This window comes from Lipophrys pholis, assembly GCF_963383615.2.
Source record: "Lipophrys pholis genome assembly, chromosome: 12".
NCBI classification, from domain to species: Eukaryota; Metazoa; Chordata; class Actinopteri; order Blenniiformes; family Blenniidae; genus Lipophrys; species Lipophrys pholis.
Window position 1 is genome coordinate 28,920,333 of NC_137641.1, and position 20,489 is coordinate 28,940,821.

Sequence of the window (20,489 nt, forward strand, 5' to 3'; positions counted from 1 at the left end):
CCAAATGCCAGAATTCCCAGCTGAAGAGTCAAAACATGGGCTGATTTAGAGGGCGTACATAAGTGTGTTTTCCTGGATGTGCGGCCGAGGTGGAAGGTGGAAGGTGGGGGTGGGGAGGGGGGGGGGGGGGGGGGGGGGGGGGGGGGTGTTGTACAGGAGTGCCCAGAGGAAAAGCTGCTTGTTGTCCCGTTTTCCTAAACCGCAGAAATCCAAGCAAATGAGACAGAGCGAGTTAAAGAGCGCGGAGAGGAAGAAACAGCACATGGGAGTATTCAGGGTGGCCTCTGGCTGCGAACGCCGTGGCGTTAGAAGTCGTTATTTCTTGTCAATATTGCGTTAACCTTGGCCTTCAGAGTGTCAGTGGGGAGACCTGCATCAGGACAGGACACGCCTGGGACTTTCCACCTGAGCGGCCCGAAAAAAAAAAAAGAGACCCAGAACAAAGGCCGTTTGAGAGCTGCACAGTCTGGAGACTGACTCACACATCTGTACCAGCACTGCGCCTCGGACACGCGCTTATTAAAGGGCCGACGGCCGAGAACTGCAACATATTGTTGTGCATTGTGCCACTGCAGGGCGGCAACGGGTTAACAAGATCCTTCATATTGGAGAGGAAGCCGACTCCTTGCAGTTCATTTAACAAGTTTCCTTTACAGTCAACATGTCTGTGGTTCAGTGACCAATACCTGAGGCCTTCCCTCATGATGTCAGACTGTGTGTGTTTTCATGAAGTCGCTATGGTAAAAGCCCCCCCCCACCAGACAAAAGGCTATGATGTCACTCTGATAAGTATAATATTCCCTGGGGCTTTATTAAGAAATTCTGCTGACTCAGTGTGAATCGTCTGAAACCACTTCAGGAGGGTAGAGTAGAGTTTCCATCGCTGTCAGGTTAATGTACCTTCATAATAAACAATAATTTGTCCTCAGTCGAGCCAATCAGCAGTCACCTGCAGCTCTGCTTCATACACATCACTGCCATTTAAGTTTGAAAGGAATCTGGGAGGTTTTTTTTTCCACCGATTCTATGTTTTTGTTTTTTTTGTTTTTTTCCGTTCTGTCTGAGTGTGTGTGAGGCAGAGGCATACAAACGGACATAGACACACACACAAAACACACAGAGAGAGAGAGAAAAAAAAAAAGAAAAGCAGACTCCTAACAAAAGCCATATGTTGAGCTTCAAGTAGCCGTCCAACTCCTGGGCTGACACTGCAGAGCACCACGACTCCGAGGAGAAAGCCAGGAAACGCAGAGGAGCTTTACACCTCCGTTGAAACGCACCGCCGTCGACCTGCTAGTCTCAATTACCAAACTAATTCTTCTGCCTTCTTTTCAATGGCCGCCCGATTTTGATGCAAAATGTGAGCGGGAGCCTTTGTAAGCTTTTCTTTACCATCATCAGGCGAACACACACACACACACACACACACACACACACACACACACACACACACACACACACACACACACACACACACACACACACACACACACACACACACACACACACACACACACACACACACACACACACACACACACACACACACACACACACACACACACACACACACACACACACACACCTTGGATAATCCTCGATCTCCCAAACAGACAGGGTAAACTGAGCAACTGCAGCCCCGGAAATTGATTCATTTCAACGGATTTCTAAAATATTCTAAACGCGACATGCAGAAAACAGTTTCAACACTTCATGTATTTCTTTTTAAAGATTGCTCCCTACCTTAATATCATCATTTCAGCCAGTTTTCCATTACTTAGCCCGGTCTTCCTCTCAGGTTTCCACAGAAAGCTGAATGATTAATACATAGTTTTGGAGTTGTTTTTTTTTTTCTTTTTTTGTCAAAATGCTGAGCTACACTGTTTTTATACAATCTTTCCACATAACCCCAAACTGCTGAAGTCTCCTCAGGGAACAAGCATGCTTCGCTGCAAAGACAGCTATATTCTGATGTCTGGCTTTATGTAGGAATGCATTTGCAGAGTCATGAACCTGTTTGCAACTCAGACACTCATGTGCCCCACTTTTATTTTTTTATCTTCCTTACACTAACATATCACTCAAAACGTGACTTAAAGTAACTTTTAAGATGGTGGTAATTTCCTCCCTTCATCTCTTATGACATCTTTCCTGCTAAGTCATCCCCTTGCAGGATCCAGGGAACATATGGAAAAGAGTGATGGAGAGAATTTAAGAGGAGACAAGGGGAGGTTTTTTGTTTTGTTTTGTTGCATGCAAACACAACCATAAAGACACAACATAAGACATGACTCATACAAATGCCCAAGAGTATCACAATTTAAAAACATATGAGCGACCTGCTTACGCTCATCATAAGCTGGTGAAAGGCTCCTTAAGCATTTTTATCCACACTGAAGTCGTTTGGTTGAAAGACTCTGGATGGACAGAAGCTGTTTGGACTTACCTTTCGACCTTCTGGGCCAGGCAGTCCAACCAGGCCAAAGATCCCAGAGTCTCCCTGCAACGCAAGGCCGGAATGTCAAATAGGGGAAAATGGTAAAATGCACAAAATGCAGCCACTAAAAACGCTCCACGTTGCCAAGCAGAACATTGTTGTTACCTAATGAAGCATGTAAGTAAAGGAGGGATATAATACCTTCTCTCCTTTAGGTGAGGGTCCAGGTGAAATGCCAGGGTCTCCTTTCTTCCCCTTGAGAGAGACAAACACAAAGGACGACTTTGTGTGAAAGTTCCGCAACTCATGCTGCGTTCTCAAACTGACAGCATCTGACTGGTAATCAAATTAACACGTCGATTCACTGGCCAACACATTTCACTTTAGACGGGGGGAGAAGGTTAACGCTGTAGAACCCGCCTCTATAAATCACACACTATCAAAAAATGAGTGTCAGTAGGGCCTGGATAGAGTCGTTTTAATACAGATAAGTTCAGTGAGACTGAGGCCCCCTTCAGTCGGACACACCGAGCCTCATTGTCAGCAAGTAACAATAACAGGGGGCTTCAGCACATCAAAGCTACGGGTCGGAAATGACTCCGACTCCCTGTCCTTCCCCTTTAGAACCCCGGCCATGTACATCTTTGTTTCATTGATTAATGACGAAAGAGAAATGATCGGGGTGCATCCCGAGACGTCAAACGCTTGGTCATCCTTCTTTCAACGCACGGCAAGTCGGACAGATCGCGAGCTCTGAACACAATTTGCCGAAGTTGTTTGCTCGCTGAGGCAGGAGTTCAAGCACATACCAATGATCACTTCAATGCATTTCTGTTATTTTGCGCTGGTGTCTGGCTGACGATGTGAACAGTCCCGATCATACTGGGATGTGACAACTCGTGAGGAGTTTCAGGCACGAAAAACCAAGAAAATACGTAAATTACAAAGATTAGATTGATAGATTCTTTATCGACCTTGTATCGTATATCAAAATGATGTATGCTTTGTATACGTTGGCACAGGATTATCCTACCTGACCTGTGGGCAAAGGTTTGGGTGGAAAATTCAACGTGTGTGCATGTCGCGTGATACTCAATTTAGGCGTTCATGAAATTCACGCAATGTTGTCAGGCGCCTCGGAAAAGACGTGCAGAAGCTGCTGAATGAAGACTGAGGAGGAGAAAGTTCATGCCTCAGTTCCTTCACTTGCTAATATGCAGAGACTGGACCTGAAAAGGGTTTAAGTCGGATAAATCCACGAGGAAATTGCATCCCCTGCAAGTGTCTCAAAATATTTTGGAAACTCTTTTGTTAATCTAACAATTTCTGGCACCCCAGTAAGACAGGAACTTTGGTATTGCTTCTGGTCCATTTACTCGGCCCTGCTAACCGATCGAGGCACATTTTTCAAATTCTCATGTATTCTTTTAACCATGAGGCCACTGTGAGCCCCTTGAAGTTTTTCCTTCATTAGAAGTCAAAACAGCCGGTTGTGCCAAAAAACTGTACAAACATGAGCCTTGTTAACCAAAACACATCGGCAGAAGCCACAAAGGGTCTCTTCTCAAAGGAGGACTGGCTGTTAGAATGTGATGTAAATCAGACTGTTGGTGGAGCCATACGGCCGATGGCGTAGTGGCATATAGAGAGAGGTTCCCTGGTTTCAGTCCAGGTTGAGCTTGGGGCGCTCAAATTGAACTTGTTCTCCTTGTGCGTGTGTGGGATTTGTCTGAGTAATCCATGTTTCCACCTGTAGTTTAAAAAAAAAAAAAAAAACAGCATACAAGGCGTGTTGGTGACTAAATTGCTGGAAATCTTTCCAGGTTCATAATCTGCCTTCACACACAGTCAGATAGACGGATTGGAAGCTGCTGGTTAATTCAATTATTACACTAGAAAAACTGTTATGGCTAAATGAAATGAACTTAAATGAATATATCAGACGACTGATGGGAGATCTATGAACTGCCTCAGTTTGCAATAACTGTTCAATAACAATTTTTATCACTTTTAATGTCTTTTTCCCCCCCAATAACAAGATTCTAATGCGTCTTTGTAAAAACGTATGCAAAAGAAAAGAGAAGAAAATAAATTAAAAAAACTAAAAAACCAGTATAGTGAAAATGCCACCATCAGGCTGTAACTCAAGTTACCAGAAATCAATCTTGTGTGTTCAGATAAATTCAAAACAGATTTAGTAAAACTTTTTCCACAGAGATTGAAATTAATTTATTTAAATGTGACACCACAGCTGGCAGAGGATATCACAGATCAGAGGAGGTGAAGGTAGTATATTGCTGTATAATTGTGCCGATTATTTATTACAGGGACATTTGAGCTACAGCGCCACTCCTTTAGCTCTGACTGATGAATTGTTCACTGACATTTAAGAAGCCCAAATGCAGGAAAGAAACTCATCAAAGTATGGGAAAAGAAAATCAGAGACAAACGCTGTGGGTCCCAGTGGGCACTTCCAAAAAGGTCAGTGCTCCGGCGATGGGGGTCAGTGGTGTCCCCACAGTTGTCGTTTATCTAAGGCATTTTTTATAATACTTCTTAAAATACAGGTATTGCTCCTCGTCCGAAAGTCTAAGCACACAGTGTCAGAGGTCAAGGGTGTTTGCTGAGACATAGATCAGCCCAGACAATCACATGGGGGACGTGGAGAGTTTGTCTTGGCCAGGGTCATCTCCTGTTCACACGTTAAACTTGGACAGATTTATTTAAAGTCCTCACTTTCCAACTTTTAATGTCTTTCCCTTGAGCTCTGATAAATCACTTTGACCCCACTGGTGCCAATGCCATATGTGTGTGTGTGTTTTTTTTTTTTTACCTCTCTATGCTCAAATGGCAGTGGAAATATTGACACGCACTCAGTAGACACAGAAACAACATATACATTGAGAATTTTAAGTTTGAGAGGCTAATTTGACAACATTAAAAAGCCACCAAAAAAAATTACATTTGGGAAGAAACTAAATTATTTTGATTATTGAAAGATTTATCTCTTTTGAATTATTTGATTATTCTTTGGCGTTTAACTGTTTCAAAAGAAAGAAAGAAGAGAAAATGAATTTTTAAAAAAAGGCTTTTCAGGCAGGAATGTCGTATTTAGCACCAACCAACAGTCAACAACCAAACAATAGTGAGTTTTACTCGATAAACGACTAAAGAAATCAATAATATTTGCATTTAGAAAGGCCTAGAAATTAGTAATCCATCCTAAAAGCAGATGTTGGTAAACTTCTGTCAACTAGATGACAGTAATTGACACTATAGTTGAAATATAACCGGGAACCCCGACACTGAGCTCGGCAGCACATATGTTAAAGTCATACAAGTCCACAGTATTAAGCACTCAGGTGTTTGTTGTCATGTGTCAGCCCTGCTGTGAACTGAGATGGCCCCGATTCTCCAGCCATAAAACTCCATTACCCTTATTGCTCTTTATGGGTTCCAGCTGATACAGAAAAACTGAAAATGTAAGACGTCCCCACGGGATTATTCTCCAGAAAAGATTCTTATGCTCGTTACGAAATCAGAGGCGGAGGCAGGAACATCGTGACGTAACTGTTGTTGTGAGGAAAAATGGGGTGAGGTGGGGGGGGGGGGGGGGGGGGGGGGGTTGGTGTCTTGCGAGGGGAGAGTGAAAGATCTGCTTGTGACTGCGAGTTAAACTAGAAGTGTGTACCTTGAGCCCAGGTGGACCAGGTCGGCCGAGGTTTCCATTAGGACCAGGATCACCCTGTGGAAAAGCCACACAAGAGGGAAAAACACAATCAAAAGGTGACGGAGATGTGAATCAATCTCCATGTTGGGCTTTGACGTGATGCAGACGGTGGCTTTTGCTACTGTGAATGAGAGCAGAGAAGAAGGAGGAGGAGGAGGAGGAGGAGGAGGAGGAGGAGGAGGAGGAGGAGGAGGTCAAATCTGTCTGGAGAACCTCAGCTTTCATGCTATTTTACCTTGTTTTCCTATACAGTGACTATAGGTGTGTGTGTGTGTGTGTGTGTGTGTGTGTGTGTGTGTGTGTGTGTGTGTGTGTGTGTGTGTGGTGAGGTATTTGGTGTTGGGGGTTGAAGCTTATGGAAAAAGGGGCTCTCCAGAGTGGCTTCACCATATGGATGTGGTTTTCCTGCCTCCTGTTGCCTATACACTCCTGCGAATGCCCCCCCCCCCCCCAAAAAAAACCCCGCCACCCACCCCCAAACACACCCACACACACACATGCAAACAAACACACACATTTGTCTTAATGAGTAATGCAGATCATCCCATATCATAACATTTTGAATTCCTTTCTGGAAACGAACACGGGAGCGAGATCCACAGTGGCAGCATATTGGTAATGTGAGCCGGCCCACTCTGTCCAGCAGCCCCCGTGGGACAACTTGGCAGGAAAAAAAAAAGCCGGAGAATGAATGAATATAACCAATTTTTCTTTGGTTTGAACAACAGCCCGCAGACAGACACACGATGGGGAGGGGCTGCAGTGTCTCTGCCTTTCATCTGTCTGTCTGACTCCTCTTCCTCTCACTGACTTTTTTTTTTTTTTTCCTTGTGGACCGCTGACCTTTTCGCCTGCCCTCCACGTGGTGTGGCACCTTTGGGCCCCTAACCTTACCCCCGTCCCGGGTCAAGGGGTTGATCGAGTGAGACAGAGGGCGGAAAAAAAAAAAAAAAAAAAAAAGAGCTAAAAACTGCTTTAACTGCTGGCTCATTGACTTTCATTGAGGTGAGTCAAAACAAATCGGGAAGCTATTACGTGATATTCTGCTGTGCAGCATCGAATCCCGACATCCACGGACTATCAGACAGGCAGCGCTCTATCATCCCCCAGAGTGAGACAAGAAATAAAACTTGGGTTGGGTTATACAGGTCCACAAAAACTCAATAAAAAAAAAAGAAAAAGCCATTCGAGCTCACATGAGCAAAGCTTAAAAACAGACGGTCCAGTCGAGTGCAGACATGACAGCATCAATCCTTTTCTCTGTTACTGATCTTCCCCTTTGATGACAGTCGTGTCTTATTCATGAGGGAGTGGACGGGACGTTACGAAGCGTGTCTCGAGATGCTCTTATCGCTTGTTTGAGTCACTGAACAGTCAGGATTTCCAAAGCGCCTAATGGCAGGAACAGACTCAAACATGCTCTGTTCTTCTTTTAAAACGGTCAAATATATATTTCTAATCCCATCGCTCTCAGCTCCTAAAGATCTCGCCTCTTCACCGCCCACATTCCTACTTCATTTTCGGTTTTGCGCACATTCCTTGGAGAGCTGGCCGGTCCCAGACGGTGTTAAAGGACGCTGTTGTGCCCCAAATAAACTTAAACAAACCAGACATGTTTGAATTACATGCTTCAAAATTAACCCCCGCGGTTCACCGCAGCCCGGGCAGTACACTAGCAGGCATCGGCTGGCACCCACACTAGAATCTGGGCTCTGGCCTCCAATGTCGTGTTCTCTTCTCGCACAACAGGTGTCTAATTAGAGAAGACCAGGGCAGGGCGGGGCGCGCACACAAGCTGAAGGCCATCAAATAAAAAGGCACTGAAGTCGGAGCAGCGACGCAAGGCGTGACTGTGGTTCCTGTGGCAGTAGAATACTGCCAGCTCAGCACAATTCATACCGATTCTTAGTGGACGAGAAACTCCAAGGAAATGAAAGTTCCACACGTTTCATCATATGGCGACGTGTGTGTGTGCGCGTATGGATATCTGTCCTTGAATCTGAGCAAGCCCCAGCACCATGTGTGCAACCTAAAGCCAAGGTAACACTGCGCATTAAGCCTGAGAATCTTGAATCTGGACACATGACGTCACTCGAGAGGTTACCTTCCCACACAGAATATTTTAGACGAGCCCTTTTAATGGGCTGTGCTGTAAACATGAACCCGACTTTCAACAGCAGCTCATAAAAGACATTTTAAATGTATACGCAGTCGCCGTATTAAAGATAAAAGACACGCCGTGTGATGCCGTGCCAAATGTAAGCCGAAGGGGCAACGTCTGATTAACTAACATTAGATCAAGAGAGCATGTGAAACCGCTGGATGTCTTCATAATTAAAGATCGCCGCGCGCGCACACACACACACACACACACACACACACACACACACACACACACACACACACACACACACGAACATACACACATAAACACACAACAGAAACTTTGCCTCAAAGGACTTGGGGGGAAAGATTTCCTCATTTGTCAGAATCTTACAGGCATGTCTTGAAAGAAAACAGTGGAGTTTGCAGACCAAACCCAGAGAAAATACAATAAAACCTCATGATTACAAAAGCAGACACGACGACTGAACTGCTGACTACCTCAAACAGTAAGGTGGAGTTCTATTATTTAGGCATTTGCAACGATAAGTATAATAGGCCATACGAGCAGTGACAAATTTAAGAATCACCGGGGGAACTCAGGGCTTATCTCATGCCAAAGCAGTTAAACTCTGGTGTTAAGAAATGCCTTAAAGCTCCAAAAAGGAATTGCAAAATAAGGGAATATGAATACGCTCTGTGATTTTTACAATCCTGGAGCTTATTACAGTAACGTTCCAGAAAGCCATGCGCAGTTTAGGGATTTAAAAGAGCATTAAAAGTTGATCTGTTAACAAAACACACAACCCACAGCAAAGATTAGCACATCAATTTGTTCACAAGTAGATTATAGTCCTAGTTTTTTGGGTTTCCACATGCCCATCTGGAATCTGAATTCATGCAGGTGAAGGAGGCTGGGTGGGGGGGGGGGGGGGGTGGGGGGGTGGGGGGGGGGGGGTTGTTTAGTGACAGAGGAGAGGTTCAGAGGAGAAGCCTGAGGAAAGATGGGTGACAGAGGGTTTTTTTTTTTCCGCCCAAACAAAGACCCTTTTGACCGAGCAGGCTCCAGACGAATACATGCAGCCAGTCTTCATATAGATAAAGGCCTGTGCTCTCGTGATGCGCCCACGTTTCCTCTCACACCCTTCTACCACCGTCGTCCTCACACACCCACAAACGGACACGAGAAAAAAAGAAAAGAAAAAGAAATAGCTCAGCCCGGTCTATTCATGGACGCTGACCAAGGGCTTCTGTACCGACGGCCGTCGCCATGGTTACGGCATCTCGCACTCACATGTGTGGGATCAGAGGTCAAGGTTCATGGGTGGTGCTTCTTGGGCTCAATGGTGCTCTGTGTCATCACACAGACTTCCAGTAATCCAAGGCTGCGGAGACTCATACAGGAATCTGGCAGAGTTAGCTATTCGACAAGAGTATTTCACACGGAGGAAGATGCGCGTGACCAAATCCTGAAATTCAGGTTTGGAGGTAATTTCTCCGGCGATAAACAAGACGAATGCCTTTGCCCAAATTGAAACCACACACTCATGTGGACAAGAGCTGATAGTCTGCACGGCTTGTTACGCGGTGCATGTTTAAATATGTGCAAGTGCAGTTTTCCGGGTTTGCACATGACGGCTGCAATTTAACTTGATAAATGCTTTTGTTGACAACAAAACCTCCATAATCTGTCTCCCTACTTATATTCTTTATATAGGCCGGTCACAAACATAGCCACACATGTCTGAGCTACACAGTGTGGGATTAGTGCTGTGGTGTGTATACCCTGCCATGTGAGCACTAACATGGACTAGTGTGTGTGTGTGTGTGTGTGTGTGTGTGTGTGTGTGTGTGTGTGTGTGTGTGTGTGTGTGTGTGTGTGTGTGTGTGTGTGTGTGTGTGTGTGTGTGTGTGTGTGTGTGTGTGTGTGTGTGTGTGTGTGTGTGTGTGTGTGTGTGTGTGTGTGTGTGTGGTAAACACAATGACTATGAACTCAGACACTGGTGGTGTGTTTGCAAGTGACCCGGCGGCATCAAAACCAACGGCCTTTACAAGTGCTTTTTTTTTTTTTTGTTTGTTTTTTTTTGTTTAATTGAAAAAGGCTTGTTTTCATTGTTTGTGCTCTGCAAACCGACCACTTCCACTGACAATGCCGCCGGCGGTTCAACAGCTGGTTCACTGCGGCTGACAAAGGCCACGTCTGAGCCACCAGGATGTAAATCAGTTTGAGCCGACTGGCCGGTACACAGAGCTGATGAATGAGGATTGACACAGACACAGGAGCCTCACCAAGGACAAGTTAAAGTTGAAATGCATAGTTTTTTTTATTTTTAAACTACCATGAAAAAGTGTATATATTTAAGCCTGAGTGAAGTATTACCCCAGAACATATATACCTATGAGTCCCTGATGTTGTGGAACTGCGGCTACAGATGGAATGGGTTGTGCTGATGGGGCTTAAATAGCTTTAATCGGAGCCACACAAAGACCTCTTTATACACCTATTGTGGTGGGGGATCACAGAGACTTTGTCTTAAGAAGTTTCTCAGACTCAGACGGAGATGTAAACACTGACAAAAATACCAATACAAACATAAAAACACAGGGCACGTGCATCTTAAATATCCAGCTGAAATGATAAATGGGGACTTTACTTGTATAACAACACGCTGAAAAGTTTAATTAAATCCAATATAGGGAATCGGCAATTTCATTTTATTATAAATTAGTCTAAGTACTTTGTTGCCTATTTATAATAACCAATCTATAAGACAGAGATGAGTTTGTAATATAAAAAAGAAAAGCATTCAAGGAACATTCAAGTTCCTTCTCAGGGAGGCATGAAGTTTATATCAATACATGCAACCGTTGGTGAGGTATTTCACTCAAAAACTACAAACATTGAAAGTGCACAAGTTAAAAATCTAAATGATTACGTTTTTGATTAAATCAAAAACCGTTCTGCACTCAGCTAAAAACATTATCAGTGTCTGGGATAGAGAGAAACAGAGGAAGAAAAAAGAAACTTCCTGACAGAAAACTCTTGAATGAGACAATATCTCTTAAACTTCCTTGAGAAGGAAAAAAAAAAGAGGCTTTTTCTCAGCTGAGAATGGGATTCCTATGAAGTGTCAGTGCGGCCTGCTGCAGGCAGGAGAAGAAAGTCCAGTGGAGCCATGTGTTCTCTGTCTGTTTACAGTGCTTTTATTAGGCATCCTGTGGCACAGGCAGCCTTTTGAAAGGCCGTCTTTATAGGAGCTTTCCTGTTTATGCTTAGGGGTGGGAGGTCAGCGCTCGCAGGCCTATGGTGAATACGGTCTATCTGCCTGCATAGAAAAACTCTGTGTGTCAGGAGCTTGAGAGAGTGTGTGTGCGTCACGTGCCACATGGGAGGGATTTCAAAGCCTTGGCTTTGCAGATTATGATTGAAACTACACACACCGATTTTTTTTTTTTTTTAAATAAATAAAAAGTCCAAGAGTTTACCTTTTTGGCTTCACACAGAGATAGAAAAGTAAGTGGTTATTATCGGCAGCAGTAAAAACAAAACACAATACACACAGTATGCATTGAAAACAAAGACTCAGACAGTCATTTCACAGACGAAGGTGTGTTTGATGTGGCTGTGAGGGATTGAATGGGACCAAAGAGACTTACTCGATCACCCCTCTTGCCTGGCAGGCCCGTCTTCCCTGGAGGTCCTGGCAGTCCCTGGAGAGAGAGATCACCGAGTCACTGATGCATGCTGATATGCCAGAAAAATGACCCTATTCAAAAAAAAAAAAAAACTAAAACATTTTTTTATCTGCAACACTCCATCGGGGTATTGAGCCTCTTTTGTGTGAACACGGCTACATCACACAGGCGGCACTGTGTCGAAAAAAGTGACACCTTTTCCCCTCCGAAGTTAATTCCATTTCTAGGTGATGAGAGTTCAGCCTTATCCGTCAAGACGTCCCGGGGCCCGTGCGGCAGGAAACCGTGGAAACACTAGAAATAACAGGTCATTTCCTGCGCCACTCAATGCCCCTTGTGTGCGTGTGTGTGTGTGTCTGTCTTTATCGGGCTGGCGCTCGTTCGTTTTCTTTTAATCAAAAAAGAGGAAAAGGAGAAGTGAGGAAAAACAGAGCGCCGGCGGTTACTTTGGCCAACAAGACCAACCGAGACGCCTCGGGACTCCGCTGTAAATCTGTGTGTGGACGTTTGTGTATTATTGATGCAAAAATATCAATACTTGTTTCTCAATATCGCCTCATGTTGAAAGATCATTATTTAAATGCTACGTACTAAACAGGAACTGTTGTTTTTTTCCCGTATCAGATTAATTTCTACAGGTGTTTGAAAGCCTCACGCAGTTTTACTGATATCATAAAGTCAGACTAATACTGAAGTTAAGGATCTGTTTACGCGACAAATGTTTTTCGAGTGAAGTTTTTAGGTTTTAGGTGTTTGTTTACACGACAGCGGTGCTCGGAGTCACTGAAAATGCAACTTTTTGAAAACGGCATCACTTCGTTTTCAGCGTTTCTGCCGTTCCCATGAAAACAGACATCGCTTTCAAAACGTTGCTGCGTAAACGCAAAAAAAAATGCAAAAGCGATGTGTTTTTACTCAAAACGGGGTCTAAAATGTACATTTCTAGATGATTGTTTAATTTACATGATTGTCACAAATGAACAACTAGAACAGGTCCACTAGTGCTATCAACTGCCAATGGTTACCTCAATGCTTGATTAATATATTTTAAAGTAAATCTCAATTCGGAGTCAAAATTCAACTCCAAATTCCCACTTGTTTTTAAATTTTAAACCCGGAAAATCATTGTTATTATTATTATTATTATTTCATATTAAGAAATTCTCACTTGAGAGTTTTGAGCATTCATATGTCAAAGGGTCAGCCCCTCAAAAACAAAAACAGAAATAACAAAAATTGTCATAACCTATATATAAGACAAAAAAAAGAAATAGATAATGTATTCTAAGTCAATATTTTTAACACATCTAGAAGTTCCTTTTTTACAGTATCTTCTAATAGATTCAATAGATTTCAAGTCTGCTCGTGAAATAACTTTAACGCTTATATTCCTGCCTTATCATAACTGACAGGATTAAATCCTGATATTAAGAGAATCAAAAAAATCCAAACCTAAATGGAGCTAAACACAACCTTCTCGGTTTATACCAGTCATTACAGTGACCTCCTGGACTTCTGCTGTATCATTATCCAACCACAGACAAGACTCACATTCTCTCCAGTGACATTGAATAACTGACATATATTAAATGTTATTTTGGGAGAAAAGGGGCTGAAGCAGTTGCTCATCGCACATTGTTCGATTGTAACCACTCCCTGTGTACAGTGTGTCTCAGAATTATCTCTCCCGGGAGGTCGTAACCTCTCCACACCTTCCCTTCCAGTTTGCCTTCCACCCTGGAGACCACCCCTATTGTTGCAGGTGGCGTCCTCGATGGTGGCCTCAACGTCGACACGCACCCCTGTCAGTCGTCACGCCTCCGTCCCCCTGCTTCAGCCGTTCCTCCTCACACTTGTTTGTTTATTTTTCTCCGTTTGCACCTGTCCTTTCTAACTATGGCTTTTCTAGGGGTGTGAGAGTCGCATGAAATCCCCCACATCAGTGAGCATTTTGCAATCAGCACAACTCAAATAAAACGTGACGGCGAAAGACTGTTTGCAGTTCGGGGGTTTTGGACTCGCTGGCGGTGGCCTTGATGAAAGTCTGAAAACCTGAAGATGGAGCGATGATGTGCAAAACGGTATTGTCTGTTCTTGTATAAATATCTGCACTTCACTGGAATGACTTGACAAAGGAAACCCTTTTGAAACTTCCGAGCTGTGGGAGCACTTAAATGCAGGCAACGTAAATCAACACAGAAGCGTAGGTCCGCACGGAATTTGGAAAAACAGTCGATTCACGTTCAAATTAAATGGATTCTCGGTGCCAGCGCGTCCTTAATGGAACAATTATCAGATTGGAAAAAAGACTAAAGCTCTAAATGTTCAGGGCGCGTAAACAACATTCAGGCGTGCAGAGGAACAGATCTCATCGGAAGTCATTCTGTAAAGCTGCAGCGAGGACCCAGAGGCATTTCAGGATGAGGAACACTGCCACATCTCTGTCTGCAGGTTATCGTCTAATCCTTCGCACAATGGAAACGTGAGCCGTCCATTGAGAATGTAGAAAAATGTTTCCGTCAACCAGGGCAATCAATTAAAAAAGTTTATATCCTGCATCAGGCTGATAAAGTGGATTGAAATACATAGACAATTGTATATGTCTGTTCTTGGGCCTTTATTTTCTCACATATATTGACACGGTCATCCAGGTTCTACAAAAACCAAAAAGTGGGCATATTGAAGTCAAAGGGTGAGATTCTGTCAGTGAGTGAAACATTGTGCTGGTGGGAAAAACAGCGATGTGCATGGCATGTGTGTTTAAAATAATCTTACCCATGTTGTAACAGATGCAACACAGGGTTCCTCTACTACCATACACAGACGCACGCAAATACCCACGTGTGCACATGCATACATGAGCCGTTTCAATAAATAACCGATGATGTCCAACATACCTTACTTTGCCATAACATCTGAAACACATACTTTAATGGAAAGTCTGTAAATGTAAGGATTCTTTTTTCTTTTTCTTGCTCTCCACTGTTTTTGGATGCTTCTCAGACTGGTGTAATCGACCATATATTTCTTATAATATTAACCTCAACACATCGTCAGCACTTCTGTGATGTGCAGACAGTCCTTTCGTTAAAAACCTGAATTTCCAACCGTTTAATGACTCTACAAAAGTCTATTTTCTATAATAGATTACAGCATTTTATGTCAGGATTACAGGTACTGCTCTCGGGAATGACTGTAATTTGGTTCATTGTAATGACAGTAAAGTGCGGCGTGAACATCAGTGCAGAGGTAACTCCGAGACACTGTACTCTGCCGTCTGCAGCAGCAAATTACACACTGCTGCTCAGACTCTCAGACACCGAGGAATGATTTCTGCGGTTCTGTATATGAAGGTGAGCAGTTATGACCAGTTTATGAAGTCATACAAATTCTATATGTTATCGTTCACAAGTTAAATATTAGTCTCGATGCACGGAAAGCACATATTTTTACTTCACTTATGTCGCGTTCAGAAGCAGCAACAATTTACCCATTACTTAAATGAAATACTGAGCTTAATTTGATCTTAGTGGTTGGCTATGATGACACGAACGCCGACCGATCCAAAGCAGAAAGTTGCCGCCTCTGAAACTGGATCTGCTGCAGGCTTCTTCTTTTCCACTGTTGCTTTGCTTGCTCGTGTGGAACTGTCTGAGTTTTTCCTCGAGGGTGCCATGAGACAGTTATATCGTAATTGGAAATACATAAATAAACCTGAAAGGAACTGATGCAGGCTTGCACTGAACACTGACAAAGATTTTTGTTTAAAAATGGCTGGCTGAGTATTCCCGTGTCAAGTGACACTAAAAAGCCGGTCCCACCTTTTGCGAATGCATTGGGAAGCTGGATGTTTACCGACTGCTTTGACCCTTGACTTGGCTTTGAAAAGGGGCCGTGCGACCTCCACTAGCACCCTCCGACAGAGGAATCTGGTGCTGAGACGGCAAGGCGTCAGACCTGACACGTCACCTGCCTGCAGGTTTCTGTGCGTTGAAGGAAAAAGAAAGTAGAAGCGAAAGAAGAGAAGATCGAACCTCTGTGGTGAAAGAGATGGTACAGTACCATTTTCAACCAACTACTGCAGCGGGATCCTGCTTCCAATCCTAGGACAGGTGGATCCACCTTGGTTTGGTGAGGATCTCCATCATACACTTTCTGTACTCGCTTTTACCTTCTTTACTCATGGTCATGTCCATCACCCGGAACTGCAGCAAAAACAAAACCAGCGACCCGAAGACAGACGGCTACTTTCGTAATCCTTGTTACTTTGCACAACCCTTAGTGTCGGTTTGACTGCTTTTGCAAACACACACATTCTCACTAACTAAGCAAACAGAGAATCTTACCGGCATGCCAATTTCTCCTTTCTGTCCCACAGGTCCAGCCAGCAGGGAGAACTGTGTCGGTGGCACCTCCCAGCTCAGGAAGCCGTCGGTTGCAGGCGGCGTTACCGAGACGTACGAAGGCTTGGTGGGCCGCGCGCTGGCTGGAGCCTTGGTGGTAGTTCTGGTTTGCTTTGTCGGCTTGGTAGTCGGTTTGGAGGCTGGCTTGGAGGTCTTCGGTGCCACAGTTTTGGAGATCGTTGACTTTGAGGGACCGATTTTGGATATCGTTTGTTTTGAAGGGGCGGCCTTGGCAGGGTTTGAGCTTGGTTTGGACGGAGTGGCTTTGGATGGTGCGACTTTAGGTTTGGGAGATGGTTTCTTGGCTGTGGTGGGTTGTGGTTTCTTTGTGACTGCAGAGTCAGACTGTGTCTTGGAGGGTCTGGTGCCGGAAGTGGTAGGAAGATTAGTTTTTTTCTGCTTGTCTGTTCCTGTCACTACTTTTTTCGAGCCGTTTTGAGGGGTGGGCTTCGGGGTAGTGGGCTTAAAGGGTTTCTGGTTTGATGTTTTAGAGGTCGTGGGCTTTGGGGTTGATGGTCTTGTGGGCGGCGCTTCTGTCCTGAGTGGGGCTGTGACGGTTTCGGTCCTGGTCTTGAGAGGTGGGGTAACCAAAGCAAGCTGGGTTGTGACTGGCATGGGCGTTCTCAGCAGCGGCGTGGAAACAGTCCCGTGGTTCGGCTTCACCGTTTGGGAGGAGGCCACATGTCTGACGGCTGAGGCAGCGGCGGCAACACTCCTGGCGAGGCTGAACCCCGTGGTTTTCCTGGCGGTTACCGCGCCACCGCGTTTCGGGGTGGTAGCGGTAGCTGTGATGTTTCTTTCTCGTGGTAGGATAGGCAGCAAAGGGGGAAGGTTAGGCCTGTACGTGTCAGCTTCCCTGCACTGTTTCTTAATGTACCTGCAGTAGTTGTGAGCTGCCTGTGCAGAAGGGACCAGGTCGAACTGGCAGACGGCGCCCTCAAAGTGAGCTGAAGCTTGCTGCTGGCTTGAACGCCCCAGGAGGAAGGAGCCCTGGAGCTCCGGTGCCAGGCCTTCCTCGCCACCCCACCCAAAGTCTGCTGAAACATTCTGCTCTCCGCAGGAGGCATATAGAGTCACTTTCTGTCCATTAATCCCCACCGCCAGCTGGTGCCACTGGCCATCGTGGGGCTCATAAGGCAGCGACACTGAAGTGTTCGGTCCCGTGTGGAGGACCAGTTTGCCCGGTACGAGCTGCAGACCAAGAAGGAGCTTCTTGCGTCCCGAGAGCAGGGTGAAGAGGAAAGCACTGTTGACACGGTGCGAGCGGACACTCAGGACCAGTGCCAGGTTGGGCCAGAGGGCCGCTGGAAGGATTGAGCGCAGTGGAGCTTCGATGTGCGCCCGCTGGTTGAGGATGATCCCTGATCTGAATGGAATGACACCTGCTGGCACCGAGCGCGACGGCTTCTCTCCCTTGAGCCCCAACTTCTGGAGGATGTCCACATCTGGAAAAAAGAGGGAGAGTGGTGTGAAATATGCAATTCATTTCACGGGCTTATTCATTGAGGATTACACGTTTCGTCGACGACTCCTTTTTGTACACCGCAATTAAATCTTAAGTTTTATATGAAGAATGGAGACCATAAGTCAACCTCATCGTATTTCATAGTACTGTTGAAACTGAAAAGTTTGTCTGTCTCATTATCAATTTAGCATCTCTATGATCTACAAGTGAAATACATTTAGAGAGATTTGTATAAAACTCAAACCGTGGGAAGGTTTCGCATTGAAAAATGCTCAAAGTCGGGGAATTGAAATAGTGCTTTAAGCCTCATTGTAAATTTTTGGTTGATTAATATGCATGTTCAACATATTCTTTTATAATCTCATAAAGTCTGTCATTGTTTGATGCCAGCTCTTGACGATGTATCTCGAAATAACAATGCACAAATCTTTTTTTTCACCAATTACCTATAGAAAGAAAGTCAAGACCTCTTAATATTGCAAAACACAAATATACTAAAAGAAAATCTTTACTCCATTCTGTCATCTATCAAAGCCCGTTTTCATTAGGAAGGCCAAAGGGTTTCTTGTAATAATCTGTTGTTACAAGTGACTGTGTTCTGACAGATGTAATAATTATGTCAACTCTTCCTCTTGAAAGTTCATCATATGCACTATTAAGCTGCTTTGGCAATTTTTTTTCTAAGCCCAAATTTGCAGGGTCATAAAAACCACTTGTGTAAAATGTATTCCAACTCTATAAAAAAATCTGAATGACATGATAATTTCCAATAAAATGTCAAATAATTCCAACAATTAACAAGCGGCTAATTTCTGAGACTTTGTCATCTTTTTCTCAAGTCGTCTCACTGAAATACCACCTCCTGGCAGAATAAAGGTGAAGCTCTTATCAAACATGTCAGACACGGCAGCGTTATTATTATTCATTATCGCAGCTACCGTCCAACCGACACAGAACGCTTGCTTGCAAACCAGTGAAGCTCAAACGCTGCAGGGTGAAAAGGAGGAGGAAAAAGAAAAAAAGTGGAAAAAACAAAAATAAACTCTCTGGGGTTTTGAGGTAACAGAATTGCTTATGTCGGCTGCTTAGTGTAACTTTAGAACAACTTTATGTCCAAACAGGCATAACAAAAATGTGGGAGTAGTACAGCAACCTTGTTGGCCTGTTCAGTGGTTAACGGGTTCACAAAGGTGCTGTACTGGCTTCTGTATTCAAAGTAAGATGTTTCTGAAATTCTTACCGAACTTAAACTGCATAAAACGTCCCCACAAGGATCGCTGCACATTCACTGCTTCTTACAGCTTCCTGAGAGGAGCAGCTCACACCACAACGTGACACTATTTGCTTGTAAATTTAAACCACGTTGAGGTTTGCGGGGACTGCAGCACAAATACCTCCCAGAGTGGGTGTATTTTAACAACTCCAATGTGCATCACTTGTAATTCTCCAGAAGCATCGTTACAGAGTTTGGCCAGTTATCTGTTTTCCCTGTTTCACTGTCCATGTTGTAGCCTACTTTGTCTTTTTAGCATTTTTAGCTCCAATCTCCTGCAACACCGAGTTGGATGAAGTGGTGGAGATGATGAATGGGTGGATAGATATACTTAGAAGAAAATTAGTGCCTATCTTTTTGATAATGGCTACCTTTGTTGTTGGGACACCATGGCTAAGTCAGGTCAAGATTCCTGTTGTGGTTGTTGTTGTTGTGTAGTTTGGAAACGTGATGAATGGTGGCAGTAATCAAAGATAAGCTAAAGCCAAAGCGGCGCACCAAGGTTATAAAATGATCCTTTCTTAGTAGCGACCTCACCAATGCACTCCATAAATATCTGCTGTCTGTGTAGAATTTTCCTTTAATCTGTCTGAAGAGTGCAACTGAAGACTGGAAGAACTGGAGGAAAGCTTAGCTTATTCATTTTTCATTTCACTTCATCTTAGAAAATCACTTTTTGAGGTTTTTATCTATTTCACTGTTGTCCTTTGTTCCAGTTTTCTTTGTCTTTACTTGGTTTGTCTTGCTGTCACTTTGTCAAGCAGTCTCAATTGTAACAACAAAAAAACCTCCAAATACATAAAGTTTGATCGGTTGATTACTAGTTTTAAGGGACAAAGGGAATAGTTTGGGTAGGTTTTGTTGAGGACAGCAGTCAGCTTGTCTGCATGTTTGTTATATTCTAAGTTACGTATACAGTTTCAGGAATGTTTTCTCTCTTCATACCGAGGCACGGTCACTTTTTAAGGTTTTAATGAGCAACTGAACCAAAAAGACATGAGCATCTTCCCCGTGCCTCTCCTCAGGACTTTCAGAACATGGCCACAGAAACCACGAGTCAGTACGACAGAATACATTTTCCGGCTTTTCAGCCAACTTTGCACGTCAGCGTTTCAGTGTCAGTAGTCCCAGTTCTTGTTCTCCCGGCGAACTCTGATCTCAGAACGAGGCCCCTCGCCATCTTTTTTTGTCCGAGGGCTCATTCTGACCCGCGGCCGCTGGGCCTTGTCTAATGGGGACATGTGTACAGAAGCCCTGCTTGTGACACGATACAAAAAGCGAGGGAGCGACGTTGATGAGATGAAAGAAAGTGTGAACGACGAGGGGCGACTGACAGATGGTGCACTGCTCAGCCGGGGGGCGATGGGTCCTCAATGACATGC

General features: G+C 44.3%; 1 protein-coding gene across 1 annotated transcript in view; it reads right to left on the minus strand.

Moving 5' to 3' along the window:
- The window catches only part of col27a1a (collagen, type XXVII, alpha 1a), a 74,574-nt gene that overhangs the window by 44,194 nt on the left and 9,891 nt on the right, over positions 1 to 20,489 (minus strand). The window contains exons 3-7 of the mRNA XM_080476934.1: positions 16,313 to 17,814; positions 11,928 to 11,981; positions 6,129 to 6,182; positions 2,639 to 2,692; positions 2,447 to 2,500 (exon numbers count right to left, since the gene is read on the minus strand). Of these exons, the coding sequence (XP_080333060.1) occupies positions 2,447 to 2,500; positions 2,639 to 2,692; positions 6,129 to 6,182; positions 11,928 to 11,981; positions 16,313 to 17,814 (1,718 nt within the window). The remainder of the gene's footprint in view (positions 1 to 2,446; positions 2,501 to 2,638; positions 2,693 to 6,128; positions 6,183 to 11,927; positions 11,982 to 16,312; positions 17,815 to 20,489) is intronic.